Source organism: Leptodactylus fuscus, chromosome 4 (genome assembly GCF_031893055.1).
Source record: "Leptodactylus fuscus isolate aLepFus1 chromosome 4, aLepFus1.hap2, whole genome shotgun sequence".
NCBI classification, from domain to species: domain Eukaryota; kingdom Metazoa; phylum Chordata; class Amphibia; order Anura; family Leptodactylidae; genus Leptodactylus; species Leptodactylus fuscus.
Genome location: NC_134268.1, coordinates 140125584 through 140145707, shown reverse-complemented (window position 1 = coordinate 140145707; position 20124 = coordinate 140125584). Strand labels below are relative to the sequence as shown.

General features: G+C 42.3%; 1 protein-coding gene across 2 annotated transcripts in view; it reads left to right on the top strand.

Annotated features, from left to right (window-relative positions):
• Positions 1–20124, top strand: part of GRB10 (growth factor receptor bound protein 10) — a 106801-nt gene that overhangs the window by 14426 nt on the left and 72251 nt on the right. For both annotated transcript variants that reach the window (XM_075271133.1, XM_075271134.1), the window contains exon 2: positions 17326–17409. In XM_075271133.1, coding sequence (XP_075127234.1) covers positions 17362–17409 — 48 coding nt within the window. In that variant the 5' untranslated portion in view covers positions 17326–17361. The remainder of the gene's footprint in view (positions 1–17325; positions 17410–20124) is intronic.

The window sequence follows — 20124 nt, the reverse complement described above, 5'->3', positions numbered from 1 at the left end:
TGTAATAGAGGTTACTGTCATTACACAAACCTAAAGCTGTATGAGCCGTCACCAGTCGTGTCCTTTAACATGTGGATTGAGCTTGGTCATATAAAGTTATCCTGAAATGGCATCGTATCATGTGGGGTAATGTGGAAGTGGGGACAGAGGAGGGTTACATTTTGGGGTTTCTGATTATAGTACAGAAGGGTTTACGGTAGAAATTGTGATAGGCCTGTCTGAAAAGATGTGTCTTTAGTTTGCGTTTGAAGCTGTAGAAATTGGGAGTTAAGCAGATTGTCCGGGATAGAGCATTCAAGAAAAGTTGTGCAACTTGTGAGAAGTCTTGTATATGAGCGTGGGAGGTTCTGATAATAAAGGATGTAAGTGTTAGGTCATTGAGTGAACAGAGAACACGGGTTGGGCGGTAGACAGAGATGAGGGAGGAAATGTAGGGAGGTGCAGCATTATGGAGAGCCTTGTGGATGAGATTGATAACTTTATATATTTTATTCTATAATGAATAGGCAGCCAATGTAGCGACTGGCACAGACCGGAGGCATCGCTGTAGCGTCTAGCCTGATAGATGAGCCTGGCCGCAGCATTCAGAATAGATTGTAGAGGGGAGAGTTTAGTGAGGGGAAGACCGATTAGTAAGGAGTTCCAGTAGTCAAGGTGAGAATGAATCAGACAATAAGTGTCTTTAATGTATCTCTGGTAAGGAAAGGGAGTATCATGGAGAGGTTTTTGAGGTGACATGAACGTGCGAGTGATTCAATATGAGGGTTGAAGGAAAGGTTGGATTCAAACATAACCCCGAGGCAGAGGGCATACTGCCTAGGAGTTATAGTAAGGCCTGAGACTACAATGGATATATCAGGGACAGATCTATTAGATGGTGGAAACGGTAGTAGTTCAATCTTGGAGAGATTTAATTTCGGAGAGAAAGGACATGTTAGAGACAGCAAAAAGACAGTCTCTGGTGTTCTGTATTAGTGCAGTGGTGATGTCACAGGAAGATATATATTTTTATACAAAAATATTGATCAATGTTTACCATTAAACCGAAGTACAATTTGTCAGGAAAAACATTCTCAAAATCCCTTGTGTAAATTAGTCTGAAAGGTTCTTGCTATATAAAGTGACATGTCAGTTTGAAAAATGAGGCCTGGTCCTTAACACACTCTTGGGCTTTGTCATTAAGAGGTTAAAGTGACTGTCTACAAAAGCTTAGGTCTAAAATTCTATTCGGAGATTGTACTCTTTCTTAAAAGGGGTATTTCCATGATCATAACCATTTTTAAATTTGTAGATAATTTAAACACTTTTGAAAATATCAGTAATTAAACATTTTTCAGAGTTTTAAAGATTTCTCTCTAAATATTGTGTTGTCTTGTGCCAGTGGCTACAACCATGAATGCAAGACCTTTCTAAGGTCAGAATCGGCTATGATTTCCTTATCATGGCTGGGATATCTTCTCAACATATAGTGTCTCTGCCTGATAACCCAGATACAATAAAAAAAATCATGGCTGGGTTCCTGACAAGTCCCAGACCATAGAAAGGTTCTTCATTTGTAGTCATAGCCATATCTTGTCACCCCTTCTACCTCTTTGATTGTAAGCTCTTGCGAGCAGGGCTCTCGGTCCCATTGTGTCAGATGACTTTCTTTGTAATGTATCTTTCTGTCTGTATTTGAACACTACAAATTGTACAGTGCTGTGGAATATGTTGGCGCAATATAAATAAAATGTATTATATTATAAGCAAGCGATCAAAGCAATCGATAGATCATCACTAAGATAGTTAGAGAATCTTTAAAACTCTGCAGAATTAACTACTTATATTTACAAAAATGTTTGACTATCTATAAATATAGATATGATGATCCTGGGAATAGCACTTAGTCTCTCACCAGAGTCCAACATATCAACCCAGCCCTGCACCTTAATTCAGGTGATCCAGTGTTTTCTCCTTGTGAACTGCCATTGCCAAAATATTACTTCAGTATGCAAATGAGCTGTCTAGGTCAAGAATAGTGTTTGCGTTAGAGGTAAGTCAATGCCCTAATTGCTCCAAAGAGCATATTGATAAACAGATTCATGTGATGAAACTGAAAAGTCCTGTGACGTTGACTGCGTCCACTGGCCAGCATTCTTGCTGGGCGATGTAGTGCATCTTTTGATGGGACATTCTACAAGGAGCTAAAAATGGCAATATCTTTTGAGCTGGCCAAGCTATGCAAACATAAAAGCTGATACAATAAGCAGTCACCCTTCTCTGTATATCAAGGTTAGTCAAAGGATATCACAATCTTTTAAATGATAAACTTGTGCTTGTAGGCTTATTGTAAAATTCAGCTTGTATTAAAATGTCCTTCTCTGTAATGTATGCCATTTGGAGGATCACATACTGTAGTTTTTGTTCTATTTTCAGGATTTCTGGGATCAGAAATCACTGGTCACATTAACTGTATATTCTAAGGTGCAAGAGGTGTGTAATGAATTCCTGATCACCACATTTTTATAATGGTATACTTCATAGGCTCCCTCTAGTGGTGTTGCAACAGCTTGTCTATGAATTTTTCCATTGCATCTTAGATTTTCTCCAACAATCGTGCTACCTAATTTGGTATATGGAGTGCATATAGACATAGCCACTGTTCTCAGGCTACTGAGTAGTCACATAATGCTCCCCCTCCTGTTTGGAGTGCATGGTTGTTTACAGGCTTAATTTTGGACAGAAGTTCTTGCAGGATTTAGTATGAGTCTTGGGTACTGATGTAGATATCTTTTTGAATGCATTCAACAGTGATGTGGTTGAATTGTATTTTAGGCACACCTCATAAAGGTGGTTTCTGGGACAATGAGCGCCACTTCCTTTCAGGCCAATGACCAGATAATTGGTCACAAAGCTGTGCTATAGCTTGGTTCCATTCAATTGAATGGGGTTTAGTTGCAATCCATCAACCACTATGCAATTTATGGTGTTGTGCTAGAATCCCCAGCTAATGTCCTGGTCCCAGGAACCCTGTTGGAGCAGTATTAGCACTTTATATTTACAGGACAAATTGGTGTATGGGTACCACTTAATATTCTGTACATTTTCCAGGAAGCTAGCAAAATTTAGAATTGGGTAAAATTGGAGTGCATTTGTGCAGAATTCTTATGGGCTTCGTTATGTGGTGTTCACTGTGCAGCCAAAATGACAGGTCACCTGTATTTTATAGGTCAGTTCTATTCAGGGATAACAAATTTATATAGTTTTTATTTACATCTTAACACCTTAAAATATCAAACCTTGCAGAATTTGTCACCATATGGTCATGACTTCTTAGATTTTTGTGTACAAGTGGTATAGGGTGCCTCTTCTAACAAAGTATATTACAGAAAATAAAGTTAGTTTAGAAATCTCTTAAAGGGGTTGTCTTATCTCAAGGATCCTATCTATACTGCTATTTATGTAGATTTAAGACTTTTCCTAAATACAATACTTAAGCAAAACTGCTTTGTTTGGCTATTTGAGACTATTCATTACATTGTTTACACTGAATCTCTATAACCAGGACCTGGAGATGATCTTATCTCTCCACCCAGGGCAAGTGATGTAGCTCCCTGCTCTCAGGGAAGGGAGGGGGAGCTGAGTGCTCAGAGTAGCTTGTATTTCTGAGCTGTTTATCTCCTGCTCTTCCTGTTATCAGTCGGCTAATTGAATTTTGCTCATAAGGGCTGAGACTGAGTCCATTAAACACAGACCTGAAAGTGGGTATATTGCAAGTTGACTTGTGGTCCTCTAGCATGCAAGTTTGGGATTCTCATACCTAACAAATCCAGCTCTGCGCATCTTCTTCGTATTGTGCATCTTCCAGTGATACTTTGCTAATTTATTTACAACCATCCCTCATTACTGACTGCAAACATGTACTGCTATGAAGAGAGATGGCAGAGCTGACTTTGTCTGTGAGACAGCAAGTGAAACCCTGCCCACCAATTTACCCAGAACCAGGAAGTGAACAGAGCAGACAGCCTTCAAGGTGGTGAACAAGTGAGTTGGGAATACCCCTTTAAGATCTTAGGATAAAGCATCTAGAGCAGACTTAGGATAACTGATAAACCTGGCTTAGGTAATGAAGCTTATATGATAAATATTCCTGTACTAGGAAGAAAGTCAGATTAACCAATCAAGGACCAATAAAAGGACTGACTTAAGTACTCTTAGGGCTCGTTCACATGGGGGGCAGTGTGGTGGATTTTGGCACAGAGTTATGCGGGGAGCTACATCACTTTCTGGTCAAAACCCACCTGTTGCTGCCGCCAGGCGGGAGCCACGGAATCCGCCTGAAGAAAGGACAGCTTGCTGCTTTTTTTTTCACTATCGGCAACATGTGTGAACTAGCCCTTATGTCATCACTCATTCTACTTGGCCTATGATTATCCTGTATTTTCATAGTACTGTTATGTGGATTGGCCACAATGAATAACATTGACTTTTGCCATGAACCTGCTGCAGGTGTGCAGCACAGTGCAAGGATTAGCCCCAATGTGTAAGTCTTGCATATTTACATTATATTTACACTATATATATATATATATATTAGTGTAATTTTTTATTTATTTTTTTAAAGCCAACTTTATAATCTTGCATGTGAAACCTATGGAGGAAAAGCATTGGTCAGCATGTCAACATGTTTGCAACATCAGGGCTCCGGATCAAATTTCTTCTAGTGTTTATTAAACAAAAAATAGTAGTTATAGGCATAATCCAAACTAAAGTATTTTGACCTAAACAACCTCTAAATTCAAAGCCTGTTTTTAGTCTGTTGTCAGAAGTGAGGCAGAATTGTTTGGTGTAGGGTTTACCAGAGCATAATGGCTTCTTTGCTCAAGTTGAGTCTTGCAGTTTCAGATATCCATTGACCTAGTAGTGATGTCTAAAGGGGCTCCATCAGCAAAATGATGCCGTATGAGCCCCACATATTCCTGAATAGCCTTTAAAAAGGCTATTCAGGCACCGTGAATCTATTTTAAAAGCTCCCCCTGGTTTTAAATACCCTAAAGACTATTATAAAATCCTACTTACCCGTGGGCGGTTTGTGCACTGGTGAACGTCATCTTGCTGTCACCTTCCCCTCTTTTTCCAGCAGTGTCCTCCTGTCCTTGCTCTTCCACGCTTTTGATCTTCATTTCTTCCAGAATGAAGAAGTTTGCGAGCGTACTGTGCATGCGCAGTACGCTCACGTAGTTCTAAGGAGAACTTAGAACTGCAACAAAAATGGCACCGGAGCGTGTGCAGTAGCGCTCCAAGGGGAGTGATACTGTGCACGTGTGGGATTTGAACACAACCTGCTAGAAGAAAAGATCAAGAGCGAGGAAAGGAAGACGGTCAGTGGAGCTGATCACAAGTGATTGCAAATAGATGGCACTTCTATTATCATAGAGCAGCCTGTAATTGAAATGAATAGTAGACAAGTCTGGGAGCCTTCAATAGGCCTTCATTGTAAGAATTGCCAGCCCTGGATCTCGTTCTGACTGGCAATCCATAGGTAAATGGCAGTCATGTGCTGCTGGGAAAATGGTGCCTCAGTCAGCTTAGACCAAAGCACTAGGGGTGTTAATGCAGACCCCTTATTAAAGTACCTGACTGGCAGATGTCTGGAACTGGTTACCATTTCAACTCTTTTTGGAAACTTTTATAGGGTCTTGCTGGGCAGCCTGTTTTGACTCCATAAACCTTTTATTTATGGAGTTCTGTGTGGTTTTGGCTTGTTACCCACCGCCCCCGCTAATATGTCACCATTATGGCTGCTGCACACTTTGCATTTAAGAAGAAAGCACGTTGTCAAAAGATAGAACCACCAATTATAAAATGGTATAAATTTATTAGATATCAATAAAATTACATGACAAAATGGCAATCGTAAAAGAAACCAAGAAAGGGGGAGGCCAGTGTTGCTTTAATGCATCACATATGGAGAAATAAAAACAATGATATAAGGACACAGGTGGTGGTATAAATGTATCTATATACTAACATGTAGCTAAAACAAGCCCAGTGATGTGTACAAAGTGAACTCCTAATACAATCGAGTGGGTACATAAAGCCATACAAAGTTGCAATATCATAATGAAACACCACCATTCTGTCCTTAGAAATATAAAAAGTCTCACTATATGAAAACATGCCCTGATGCGAGTCTCTCCATACTGGCTTCATCAGGGTATAGACTCGCATTGCATAGATGAAGTTTATATAGGACATGAATGAATACCAGCAAAGGAGACACCTGGGAAATATGCAGGTTTCACAAATCACCCCTGTTATCGCAAGCACTGCACATACCCAAGATGTAGCTACTCGCACGATACTGGCCACAAAACACAAAAATACACACTTAAAACTAATATAAATTTCGAGCATAGTAGTAAACAACGGCCGCACATGGATACAAGCTATGCATTGATGCTTGCAAAAGAGAAGTGTGTGCAAACACTACACAAGAGTCAAGTATGGGAGTAGAAAAATACAAATGCATTTGTATTAATTATAACCACGTAAGTGGACAACATAATAAATGTAAGTGAAAAAACAAAAGTGGAAAAATAAGGTGCTGGTGTGCAGTGAAAGTGCATAATAAAGAATTTATGTAGATGGCCTGCAACCAGGTTTCAACCCCCCCCCCCCCACACACACACACACACACACACACACACACACACACACACACACACACACACACACACACACACACACACACACACACACACACACACACACAAAACAGCTGTTCTTGGTACTGGATTCCCAAAATGACAGTGTGATTGGCATCCTCTAGATGAGCTGCAATGTAGTATCTATGTAGTAGTAATGTGCATTAACGCACTTGTTGCGTCTACGACGACTTGCAGTAACCCATTTTGGTAAAATTTATTGGTGTCGTGTATACAAAGACCATTTTCTACTGGTAAAGGGAGTCTCTCAGTAGGAAAATCTGTATCAAACGGAGTTCCTTGTCGGGCTGCTTCTACACTTTCTAAAGATGCCTTTCTTCTGCCTTGCAGCCCCATTTACCTGAAAATCCGTTTTATTCAGAATTGAGCTGAAAAGGGCTTTAAGGGATATGTTGTCTTCTGCCCAGGACTTCACATTCTGCTCTAGATATAGTCCCTAACTGCAGACTGTGGAAAATACTGCTGAAGTAATGGAGGGGTGTATGCAGATATGTAGGAGTTATAGGTGGTTATCTGAGCACAATGAATCCCAGCAGGAGAAGAAACTCCCTTAAAGCCTCTTTTCATAAAACATGAATAAACACTGGCATTTATGAAGATGGAGCTTCAATGCAGGGTGAGACACCTTTAGAATTTGAAGAAGCCACTAGACAACTGTCACTTGTTTCATACAGATTTTTCCCGATGGTGCAACCTTTAATTTTCTCTGGCACAAGTGCATCAGAATGAGGCCCCATCCTCTTAATTCTGACATGCTTCAAAAGGTCCCATCTGCCAGAACTGAAATGCTTTCAGACATGTGTTACAACAAATCTGACGGGCTTGACCTTGAACCACCCCTCCCCCCCCCAAAAAAAAAATTACATATGGCAGATCTTAGTGAAAGTTATAGCAATACCCCAGGTTTTCAATGTTAGTCTTGGACATGGAGGATATATCCCAATAGGTCATCGGTACCATTAGTTTGCAATACCCCTTTAAGGCTAAGGCTTTGCAAATCGCAGCGCGTCCGCACTGCGTCCCCCCCCCCCCCCCTTTGCAAAGTAGACATGGGATTTGCATGAATCCTATCCCCTTTGCTTGCACTGTAAAACGCTGCGATTTTTCCCACAGCGTCTCTGCTGTAGGCAAGTCGCGGTGTTTACGTCCTGCCCCAGTTTAAATCTAAGAACTTTGGGAGGGGGAAATTTACTAACTGTGGGAGGGTCTGATACAAGCACTCAACTATCTGTTCTTGTCAACATGACATTGGGCCTTCTGGCTTCGTACATTGTACAGATCTGAACTGATTGGGATTGTTAAACCTCCACTAATCTAACATTGATGCCCTAAACAAAGTATGGGTCACTGGGCCCCCAAAACACTTAAAAGGATAGTTTCCAATGCTCCAGAAAATGGGTTGGAAGGGGCATGGTCAACCAAAAAGAGTGGGATTTATGGAAATTAACCCCTTCCTCCATAAAAAAATGGGTAGTTTGTGAAAGTGGGGATCGTGGTGGACCATAATCTATTGTTAAAGGGGCTGACGAACTTATACTGAGCTCCACGTTTCGGACTAGTGATGCATTGGTTGGTCACATGACCATGTTACAGGTCAGTCGAATTCAAATGAATCCCAGCCATGGTATAGGACTGTGCTTGTCAAGCAGTGAAGTGGCCACAGTAAATGTCAATGTCTTGGACAACCAGTTTACTTTAAACTAGTAAACTTGATGAGCTGTGTCATGTACAATTAAGATGTTTGAGGCAATGTCAGTGTTGTAGCTGCAAGGTCCAGTCTTGTTATGTAAATATGCTGTGCAAATGTGTAGACTCTGCAGGGAAGCCATAAAAGTGCTTGTCAGGTATGTTGGACCTGGTCATGTAAATATTAAAATTCCCAGAGCAGTTTGTAATGCTCTCCTTTAAAAGTTCAGATCACTTTTTAGATACTTGCTGTGCTGACTCTAAAAATAACATTGCTATATTAAGACTGCTGAGTAGGGAAGAGAATGAACTCCAATATACATCTCCACTTGTTTGTGGTCATTGACCCAAGACAACCATTTATGCACAAGATCACTTCTTCTAGGACTTTTTTTAAAATTTTTTTTATGGAAACCCATAGACCCCTGATCTAGCAGTGTGGGTGAGCGTGTGCATTCTGTCCTTATTTTAGCAGTATTAATAAAAGCAAAGTTTAAGTCTTTGTGTATTCCTCACAGAGAATTTAGCTGGGCATGCAGGTCTTAAGAGGCCCTGTACCATCTCTCCCCAATGAGAAGACTTTTACCCCTTCTGTTAAACTTGTTAAATCTGTTAATGTTCTAACAATCTTGCATAATGCTAGGTCAAATAGGTGGTAAACTTAGAAATTGTGCCACAGTTCTACAATGTAAGCCACTGTGACAAGTCTAGCTCATGTCAACTACCTGTCACAGCTTACACTAGGTTCACACCTGAGTTTGGGCTTCTGTTCATGGAGTCCATTTGGGGACCCCCACAAACTGAAACCTAATCCACCTAAAGCAGTATTCCTTCATTGAAACCTGGCAGACCCCCTTGACCCAAGTCATCCCTGTTCTTTTTACTTATGGTACATCCTTGACCCCCCCCCCCCCCCCCCCCCCCCCCCCGTTCACAGTGTGCTAGTGAATGCGTATTTTGGTCCTGATTTTGACATGGGAAGCGTGTCAGAATCAGGACCAAAGTGCGCCGGTCACAGTTTCTCACAGTTGCGGCCTCCCGCTCCAGAGTAGGCCCAAATGAATGGGCCTAGTCCGGAGGGATTGTCTGGATGCGCCACGGCATTCGCCTCAAACGGCAGCTTGCTTTTTTCCACGAGCGGGAGTGGGGTGAGGGGGTGGATTTTGAGGTGGATTCAGTGCCAAAATCCACCTCCTCTTGCCCTGTGAACTATCCCTAATTCATCTAGTCTACACTACAGTTTCTGACTTGGACTATCCATGCCCTGCTAAGAATTATTGGAAAGGAATATGCAAAAGTCTTAGCACCACTTTCTGGAGGGTCACACTAGAAAGTTCTTTTCCACCAATGAGGGCTTATCTGCACATTCCTTACCCCAAGTTCTACAGCACAAGCTCAGGTTAAGTGGTCTTAGCCAGTGCAAACTGAGTGGCACTGTTTAAGGGCTCGTTCACATCAGCGTTGTGAACTCAGTTATGCAGGTTTCCGTTTCCTGCCTAAAACAGAGGCAGGAGACGGAAACCTGCAGGAGTCTTTCTCACCCATTCATTTGAATGGGTGAGAGAGATATCCAGCCGTGAGCGGTGGTGAGCGTTTTATGCTCTCCGCTGCGAAACCGGGTTTTATAATCCGGACACAGTCGGACATGCAGTACTCTGTCCGGATAAAAAAATCCGGTTTCGCGGCGGAGAGCATAAAACACTCACGGCCGGACCCGGTCTGTGCTTTCCGTCTTCTGGCATGCAGAAGACAGAAAGCACAGAACGGAAAGAAGAACGCAGGTGTGAACCTAGCATGAGGCTATGTTCACATTTACATCAGAGACTCAGTTGCAGTATCTAGTGTGAAATCAGCAGGCTGTCAGCTTTCAAACTGAACTGAAAGCTGCAGAAGTCGTGGACATCAGTGAAGATCGCTGACACCACTGAGGACTGCAGCAGTGGTGTGGGATAGGTAAGCAAGTAAGACTATATATACTCTGGGGTCTGAAAAGACCCCAGATTGTTGTAATTGTTCATGGGAGTCCACAATGGGGCATAATACTGTGTTCAGCGGCCACTATGGGGGTATTATACTGAGTAGGGGCCACTGTGGCATAATACTGTGTGCAGAGGCCACCATGGGGCATAATAGAGAGCAGGAATGCAGGGGTGGTCTATTGGGGTCTTCGGCAGGCGTCGGTCGAGGAGGGCCCCCCATGTCTAATGTTCGCCACGGGGCCCCCGTCGCTCCTAGTTACGCAACTGAGCAGCCTCGTAGCAATTAATGGAGTGACAGTCATGCACGTTCACTTCATTCTCAAGATATATATATATATATATATATATTTTTTTTTTTTTTTTAATTCCCCTGGTTTCCCTACCGGGTGACCCATTAGCCAAATACTCAGTGGTGAGACTCAATCACTCTGTATTGCAGCCAGAAACCTAAGATTCTGAGGATTGTAGGATCTAAGAGTACCGTAAGTTGTGCAGTGTACTTTGGAAGGAGCTTGCCTGTTTAGAACGTCTGACATTCTTAGACATACAGATTTCCTTCAGAAGTTGTGTGAAGGAAATCTGTATCAAACAATGACAGTACCTTGGATAGTGTCTTCTACACTTTCCAGAGATCCTTTTGTATTGCAGCTCCATTTTCATAAAAATGATTCTTATGCAAATCAAATGAAAAGAACTTGACTAGGCGTGAGTGTTCTTCTGACTGGTCGTCGCACTGTCAGCAGTTAGGGGTGTTATCTAGAGCAAAGTGGAAGCTGTCACTCAAGCAATGGGTGGAGGAGCTGGGCAGCAGTCAGATAACTATCTAGAGCAGAACATAAATAACCTCTCTCCTCCAAATTTACTTCAGAAAGGAACCTAGAGTTCTGAAACGTTGTAATCTGTCATCATAATGAGTTGGCCATTAAAAAGGTATCAATTACTGAAGACTCAAGTGTGGTTTTTTTATATATATATTTCCTATCTCTCCTAGACCAGGCTACCTTAGAATAAACTGTACCTCCTTAAAGTGCTTGATATTCCAGCTCTTCTAAATAAAGTATCCTACTTGCCAGCCTTTCGAGTTTAAAGACCTTTTCGGGTTCTATTAAAAAAAACAAAAAACAGTTTCAGTACATTCAGATTTGGTGGGAGCAATATGCTTCAATATGAATGACTTCACTTCCTGTTCCCAGCACCACCTCTTTGGTCCATGTGCAGTCTCTGGAGAAGTGTGTATGGGGAAAAAAATATAGATAATTTTACGGTATGAATTCCTCAAGCTTACAGGTGTGGGTTTTTGTTTTTTTTTTGAAAGTACCGTATGTTTGCTGCAAAGTTGCATAAAAGTGGTTGTGTGTGTGTGTATTACATTGTGCATTTGTTTTGTATGCATTCTAATCTGTTCTATTTTTGGTATCCGTTTTCTATATGCAGTATACATTTTTAACAGATTAGTGAATAACTGCAAAATACTGCTTTCATATATACAGTGCCTACAAGTAGTATTCAACCCCCTGCAGATTTAGCAGGTTTGATAAGATGCAAATAAGTTAGAGCCTTCAAACAAGAGCAGGATTTATTAACAGATGCATAAATCTTACAAACCAAAAAGTTTATATTGCTCAGTTAAATTTTAATAAACTTTAAACATAAAAGTGTGGGTCAATTATTATTCAACCCCTAGGTTTAATATTTTGTGGAATAACCCTTGTTTGCAATTACAGCTAATAATGGTCTTTTATAAGACCTGATCAGGCCGGCACAGGTCTCTGGAGTTATCTTGGCCCGCTCCTCCATGCAGATCTTCAAGTTATCTAGGTTCTTTGGGTGTCTCATGTGGACTTTAATCTTGAGCTCCTTCCACAAGTTTATGGTATTGACTGAAACCAATGTCCCCACTGCCATGAGATCTTCCCGGAGCTCCTTCCTTGTTGTCCTTGGGTTAACCTTGACTCTTCGGACAAGCCTGGCTGGCCTCAGCACGGGAGGAAACTTTCAAAGGCTGTCCAGGCCGTGGAAGGCTAACAGTAGTTCCATAAGCCTTCCACTTCCGGATGATGCTCCCAACAGTGGAGACAGGTAGGCCCAACTCCTTGGAAAGGGTTTTGTACCCCTTGCCAGCCTTGTGACCCTCCACGATCTTGTCTCTGATGGTCTTGGAATGCTCCTTTGTCTTTCCCATGTTGACCATGTATGAGTGCTGTTCACAAGTTTGGGGAGGGTCTTAGTCAGAAAAGGCTGGAAAAAGAGATAATTAATCTAAACATGTGAAGCTCATTGTTCTTTGTGCCTGAACCACTTCTTAATACTTTAGGGCAGGGGTCTCAAACTCGCGGGCCGCATGCGGCCCCCCCGAACAATTTTGTGCGGCCCGCACAAGCCTAGTGGATATAATCATCTCGCAATGTAATCAACGCGGATCCGGCGTGACTAGCCGCTACGTTCCGGCTAGTGGACATATAGGCGCGATGTGATGACGTCACATCATCACATCGCGCCTACAGGTCTTTTAGTGAAACTGCAGAGCGCGGCGGGGGAGCGTTGGATGGTGAGTATAAGTGTTTTTTTTGTGTGTTAAAGAGGACCTTTCACCATTTTGCCCACAGGCAGTTCTATATACTGCCGGAAAGCTGACAGTGTGCTGAATTCAGCACACTGTCGGCTTTTCCGATGTGGGCCCGGTGTGAAGAGCTTACGGTCCCGGTACCGTAGCTCTTCTATGGTCAGAAGGGAGTTTCTGACAGTTAGCCAGAGACGTCCTTCTTTACAGCACAGCCAATCGCGCTGTGCTGTGAGAGCCGGGAACTCCCCCCTCCCTCTGCTCGCAGTACTCGTCCATAGACTAGCATTATCAGGGAGGGAGGCGTTCCTCCCGGCTCTCACAGCACAGCGTGATTGGCTGTGCTGTGAAGAAGGACTTCTCTGAGTGGCAGAAACTCCCTTCTGACCATAGAAGAGCTACGGTACCGGGACCGTAAGCTCTTCACACTGGGCCCACATCGGGAAAGCCGACAGTGCACTGAACTCGGCGTACTGTCAGCTTTCCGGCAGTATATAGAACTGCCTATGGGCAAAATGGTGAAAGGTCCTCTTTAAACACTGAGGTGGAATGAAGGGGCTCATGACACTGGGGGCAGACGAAGGGAGGGGGGAAAACGGCATGACACTGGGGGCAGACGAAGGGAGGGGGGAAAACGGCATGACACTGGGGCAGAGATGGGGGGACATGAAACTGGGGGGACATGAATCTGGGGGCAGAGATGGAGGGACATGAATCTGGGGGCAGATGAAGGGTGTATATGTAACTGGGGGAAAGATGGAGGGGGGGCATATAGTTTACGGGTGACTGTAGGAGGATTATACAGTGTGGGGACACATGAAAAATGAATGGGCAGAGTCAACATAAAAGTGGGTGGAGCTAAATTTGCCACGGTGCGGCCCGCCTACTGGCTGGGATCTTGCTCTGCGGCCCACATGCTGAGTTGAGTTTGAGACCCCTGCTTTAGGGGAACCAAACAGAATTCTGGTGGTTTGACGGGTTGAATAATAAATGACCCTCTGAATAAACTTTTTACAATTTAAAAAAAAATAAACAAAGAAATAACATTCTTTTTTTGCTGCAGTGCATTTCACACTTCCAGGCTGATCTACAGTCCAAATGTCACAATGCCAAGTTAATTCCGAATGTGTAAACCTGCTAAATCTGCAGGGGGTTGAATACTACTTGTAGGCACTGTAAATCGTGTGCAGCTTTATGTGAATGTAAGGGTATATTCATAGTCTTTTGCAGGTGGATATTGACGCAGAATCCGCCTCCAAATCCACCTGCAAAAAAGGCTCCCATTGACTGACTTTTTTATATATATATATATATATATATATATATATATATATATATATATATATATATATATATGGTAGAATAAAACCAATGAAATTTGCCCTGGCAGCCAGAGGAGAGGGACATCTGAAAACCCCTGGCAGGGAAAGTTAATATATCCAATTAGGACTGTCAAATCGTCCACATAGCTTCCTCACTTATCAATAGCCATTTGAGAAGTGATTGTGTTGGAAACTCTAAAGTCTCTCTACCACTGTCCTGTAGGCACAAGGGCACTGAACTCTTCAGATTTGTTATTCACTTTAACCAAAAAGCCTCCCCAGATAAGGTTTGACTTTGACTGCTCTTTTTTTGCACCTTTTCATTCCAAGCAAGCTTTCAATGGATGAGGCTCATACTGAATACTGATGCATTAAACTGTCTGTATATTCCCTTACAGAGTTTGCTGTGAAGCCAGAGATGAAATAGACTGGCTAAACAGCACCTCTGGTACTTTGATGGCAAGAGAAAAACACATTATGCTATGGGGGTTCCATATGGCCTGGTGTTTATATATTAGGCAGACCAGGCAGATTTGGAATTTCTCCCTATTGGGCTCTTAAGACTTTTCAGCTCCCTGTATTAGGCATTTTGGTAACATTAGTGGTCTAGTGAAGGACTCATTAGTGTTTGAGTATTCCTTTTAAATAAATAGAATTAATAATCTTAAGTCCTTTTGTTAGGGTGCAACTCTCCTATTTCATATTTGGTCTACATAGGCATGTAAATCCCTGTTCATTTATCACTCCTGGTTATTAACCATCAGCAATACTGATTGGCTAGTGTGTAGCTAGACATATATTTAGCCAATGGCTGTGTGGGACAGGGTTAGAATCGGTAATATGGATGTGCTAATGGAACACTATCAAGCTTCCTAAATATTCAGATCCGCTTATGCGGTAACATACTGGACTACGGTTTTGGTAGTGTGTGTTCTGGCTAAGGCTTATTTGTAGTGGGTAGTACCAGACTTGTAGTTTTCTGAAATATTCTTGGGGGGGGGGGGGGAGGAGACACAATCACTGACGATGCCAATGTGTATTTGAATGACAAAGCAAATACAATATAAGATTTTTGGGAGTAGTGACAATTCTCAGTTTATAGAAGTCAATGGCATGCATGAACCTACCTGCTGTACTGATAAGACCTCTGTTCTCTTCACCCATCTAAATGTATAGTTTGACCAACTTAAACATAGACTGGTCCTTTGTCTCTTCCATTGACATGAATGTCTTTCTATAGTATATAATCTTGCATTGGGAAGGCCACTGTGTGTGTGTACTTTTTAGCTACACCGTTTTGGAGACTGTCTATTTTGCAGAGTTTTAAAGATTTTCTTTAAATATCGTGTGGTCAGTCTTTGGTTGCCAGTGGATATGACCATGAATGCAGGATTTTTCTAAGGTCAGAGAATCTGCTATGATTTCTTTATTGTGGCCGGGATATCTTCTCATACATGTAGTGTCCCTGTCTGACTGCTACAATAAGAAAATCATAGCAGGGTTCCTGATGACAAGTCCCAGACCATAGAAAGTTTCTGCGTATGTGGTCGTATTCATTGGCAGCTGGACAAAACAGACTACCACCAAGATAGTAGGGAATCTTTAAGACTTTGCAATTATAAGTAGTTAAACAACTTTGCAGAATTTTTAACTCTTATCTACAAATATAGATATGGTTATGTTCATGTGAATTCCCCTTAAGTACTTTTGTGTTCAAGGGAAAGGAGATGTTGGGCTCCTGGCTGTCATACCAACAATCTTGCTCCGGGGATTTAGTTTTTCAGTGAGCTGCAAGGAGTTCAAGCTTCAGCTCGGTTTCTGTCACTGGCTTTAGTGTGCTCTTGTTGCTTTTACATACTGTCCTGTGACCGAACATTTGAGCGTCAGCCAGTGAAGCAGAGGAACAAGACTTCTGGCCCCTCTGTTGCACTCTGGCACCGGAATCATTAGCTGTGCAGAGGACCCTCATCCAAAGTATGACTTATCCAGTTCAGTGACTACACTGAAGTTTCCTTTCCCCACATGACCCCTTTAAGGTCATAGGCCCAGAAGGTCTCTCTGCTTTCAAATACTATTGAGCTCTACCATGTGACCTCAATGACCAGCCATGTTTCTGCCCTACCTTTTCTGTCAAATTTTGTTCATGCCTCTCCTAATCTACTCTCTTCTATAACCTCCCTCTTGCAGTACTGTCCCTCTCCTCCTCCTCCTCCCCCCCCCCCCCACCCCCTTTGACGGTCACAGGCAAAGGTCCTGGAAGGTGGTCCGTTTTAGTTTTGGCTCTGAAGTGTGTGGCAGTAATGGGTCTAGCTATGGTTGATGGGAATAACATTATTTAATTCAATGGACTGTAGGCTCCAGGAACTGGACCATACAAAGCAGGAATGGGAGGTTTGACAGGTCATAATGACCATACCATTGCTACCCCTCTAATATTTCTGCTGCAAGAAAGTGAGGTTAAAATGTTTTCTGGAAAAATCATATGCAAATTACCAAAGTAGTCATTGAGGGGAGCAACTTCAGCATAGTTGCACTATCCTCTGTAACACTGTAAGAGTATAATAGCGGTAGTGGGATCGCGGCTTGGTCCTGCTCACTACCAGCTTCTGCAGCATATAGTAGGGGGAGAAGCGGAGGACTACTGTGAACAGGTCTGGGGAGGGTTGTTTTTAGAGCGGCCTTCTCCTGAGCTAGTTTAGGGGTAAAAAGACACACCAGGTGCGGGCCTGAACTTGCATGGCCACCTCACCTGTTGTGATGGAGCAGTGGGGGAGGGGTCTAGAGAGCAAGTGAGCAGAGGCCTGCTGCTGACTGTGGGTAGCCATTGGAGCAGCGCTGTCTCCAGGGCCGCCCCAAGATGTTTTGTGGCGGTCCTGGAGACAGTGCTGCTTCACCACTTACCTATTGGCAGTAGTGCGGCCGCCCACAGGTGTCTTGCCACTTGCCTCATGATGGTGCTGTTTTATGGTGGAAAATCTGAAGGGTTCTAGTTTAAATTCTTGGAATACATTTTTAAAATTTGTCTTAAACTTGAGAAAGTGAATGCTTTATTTAAATTGTTTTTCTTACAGGTGTCTGCAGATTTTAAGACTGGTATTAATAAACAGATGGCATTATCTGGCTGCCCAGATGCTTTTTTACATCCCTACTATCAGGTAAGTTGAAAGCTTGATATTGTGAAATGTTTAGGAAAGATAACTTAACCACTTCAGTACCAGGCCAATTTGTGGTCCAGGACCAGACACATTTTAGGCTTATTTTGTATGTGGGGTTTTGAGGGCTGTAACACTTTTCTTGTATGTCTCAGTCAATTAATTTTTTGCGTCTTTTTTAGGGGACACAGGGTTTTATTTTTATATTTTCCCGGATATAAAAAAATTAACACATTTGAAAATAAAACAAAATAGGAGGGAAATTGTCTGGTTTTCAATTTTTATTTAATAACTCACTGAAACTTTATAATATAGTTTTTCCTCACTGTTACGGTAACGTTTATTCTTTATGGAGTCGTCGGGGGTGGGGCTATAACCTTTAATAGCGTTTTATTAGCGTGTTTTTTTTTTTTTTTTTTTACATTTTTAAACTGTCCCCATAACGTGATAAGAGACCTTTGGGGGCGTCTGATCACTTTTTTTTTTTTTTTTTTTTTTTTTTTTGTATTGGAGGCTGATTTCTCCATAACTGGGGCTGTTACATTTAGCCTCAGTTGCAGGAGGAATACAGCCTCCTGCATGCTTTATACACAGTATGCAGAGCTGATCTGGGTCCTGTAGGACCCAGCAGCTCTTGCAAGACTCTGCTCTCGATGGATCACGTGACCACTGGGTCAGAGCGTGGCTGCCCATAGCTGTGTATACAGCGCTCATTGAGCACTGTATACACAGCGATCGAGAAGGCAGGGGAGGTAATAAATCTTCCCACTCTCTGTGGGATCTCTGGCTGAAGTTACAGCCGGGTCACAGCTTCAGTAGCTGTAGGATCTCCATGCAGCTACTGTGTTCTGACTGGACGTACCGGTACATCCTGTCAGAACTAGGCAACCACTTCCCGGACGTTTATAGTCTATGGGCAGTCCGGAAGTGGTTAAGGGGCGTTCACACTAGCTTCGGTGTCCGATGCTAATGCCTGTGGAAGATTTTAGCATCAGACACTAGCTGTGTCCGTTTGCAATTTGCATGATTTTAAATGGGACATCATGTAGTGTCTGTGGGTGTCCTTAAGTGTCCGTTTGTAAAGATGTCCTATTTTTCTTAAGGACACTACATGATGTCCCATTTGAAATCATACAAACTGCAAACAGACATGGCTAGTGTCTGATGCTAAAATCTTCCGCGGACGTTAGCATCGGACACTAGCTGACGGACACAAACGCTGGTGTGAACCCAGCTTTAGAGTTGGTTCACACTAGTATTTGAGGACTCTGTCCCCCATTCTGCTTAATATAGGTGGAGAGAAGTCCTGCAAATAGGACTCTCCTCTCCAGCAATCTTAGTCCATGTGTAACTGCTTTTTAAACTGATAGGATTACCATTTTTCGGTCCCCTAAGCGGACCCAAAGAACGGAAACCTGAATGCTATTGTTAACCTGGTGTTAGTTCTATAATGCAGACCTGGATAAACCTTATTCAGATCTAGCAGAAACCTCCAAAAGTTGGAGGGCACTACCACTTCCACAAACTCCATCTTTTTATCTGTTAGACTATGCTCCATTGATTCTTCCTCAATTTTTTTTTTTTTTGCCCCCACCATTCCTGAGCAATCCATGCTGTTAGTTTCAATACACACTATGCTAACTAGGTGCAATTGTGACATGGGAGATCCTGAGCTCAGGCAGACACACCTGACATCTGATTCTAATTGGCTAAATGCACTGATGGCTCAATAATGATGGGTGCTAGAGAAATTCCAAATGTGTGAAGAACTGGAGGTTGTGAAAGGTTCTTTAAGAGCCCAAAATGATACACCACGTTGTCTTTGCGTTTTACCTGAAATTTTTACTCTACTGTACCTAGGAGAGCCAAGGGTATACACAAGGTTAAAACAACCCACTTGCTGAGTGGTGGTGCAGTTTCACTTAATTACCTTCTCACAACATCTGCCACTGCTCATCTGAAGTCTTGGCATAGAACTGCATCTCTGATCTTCAAGGTGTACTCATTTGGAATATCTGGTGAAAGGGAATGATGTTGCATATTGTACAAGTGCTGGCTTTATGCTGTTGACACCAGACAGTGGATTGGAGAGGACTCCACCATTGACCATAGAATGAGGTGTATTTCAAGTGACTAACCTGGATGAAACCGTTAACTCCCTTCTCCCAGTATTATTGCAGTGTTACCAATTGGGAACTGTGCAAGTGAACACTCAGATGTTTGTATAAAATTGAATAGCTAAAAATGAAAAGCTTTGTTTTGGGTTTTTTATTTACATGCAACAAAACACTAATATTAATTACAAAGTTTTTGCTGAGAGTCAAAGTAATAACATTTCACTGGAAAGGCTTGGCTACAACTGACAACTGACTGCATGTTAAATACTAAATACTTCTTGTGTAGGCTGGGTATGTTAGGAATACTGTATTGTCAAGCCTTTGACTGCCATTGCAGCCCTTCTGCCCCTAGTTATCCCTGATCATGGAAGTTGAATCGGTGTCAACTGTATAACACAGCCCACTCCATACACTTCCACTGCATGTATACATGAATGTCCCATTTTCAAGCGAATGTTGGGTTCACTTATCAGGATTTGGAGTTTTATGGCGACAATTCAAATGAACTAAGAATATATGAAAACCACTATAGTCATAAATCTGCCTTGTAGTCACTTACTAAACTTTATAAAAAGAAGAAAAATTGGCAAGTGTGGTGTTC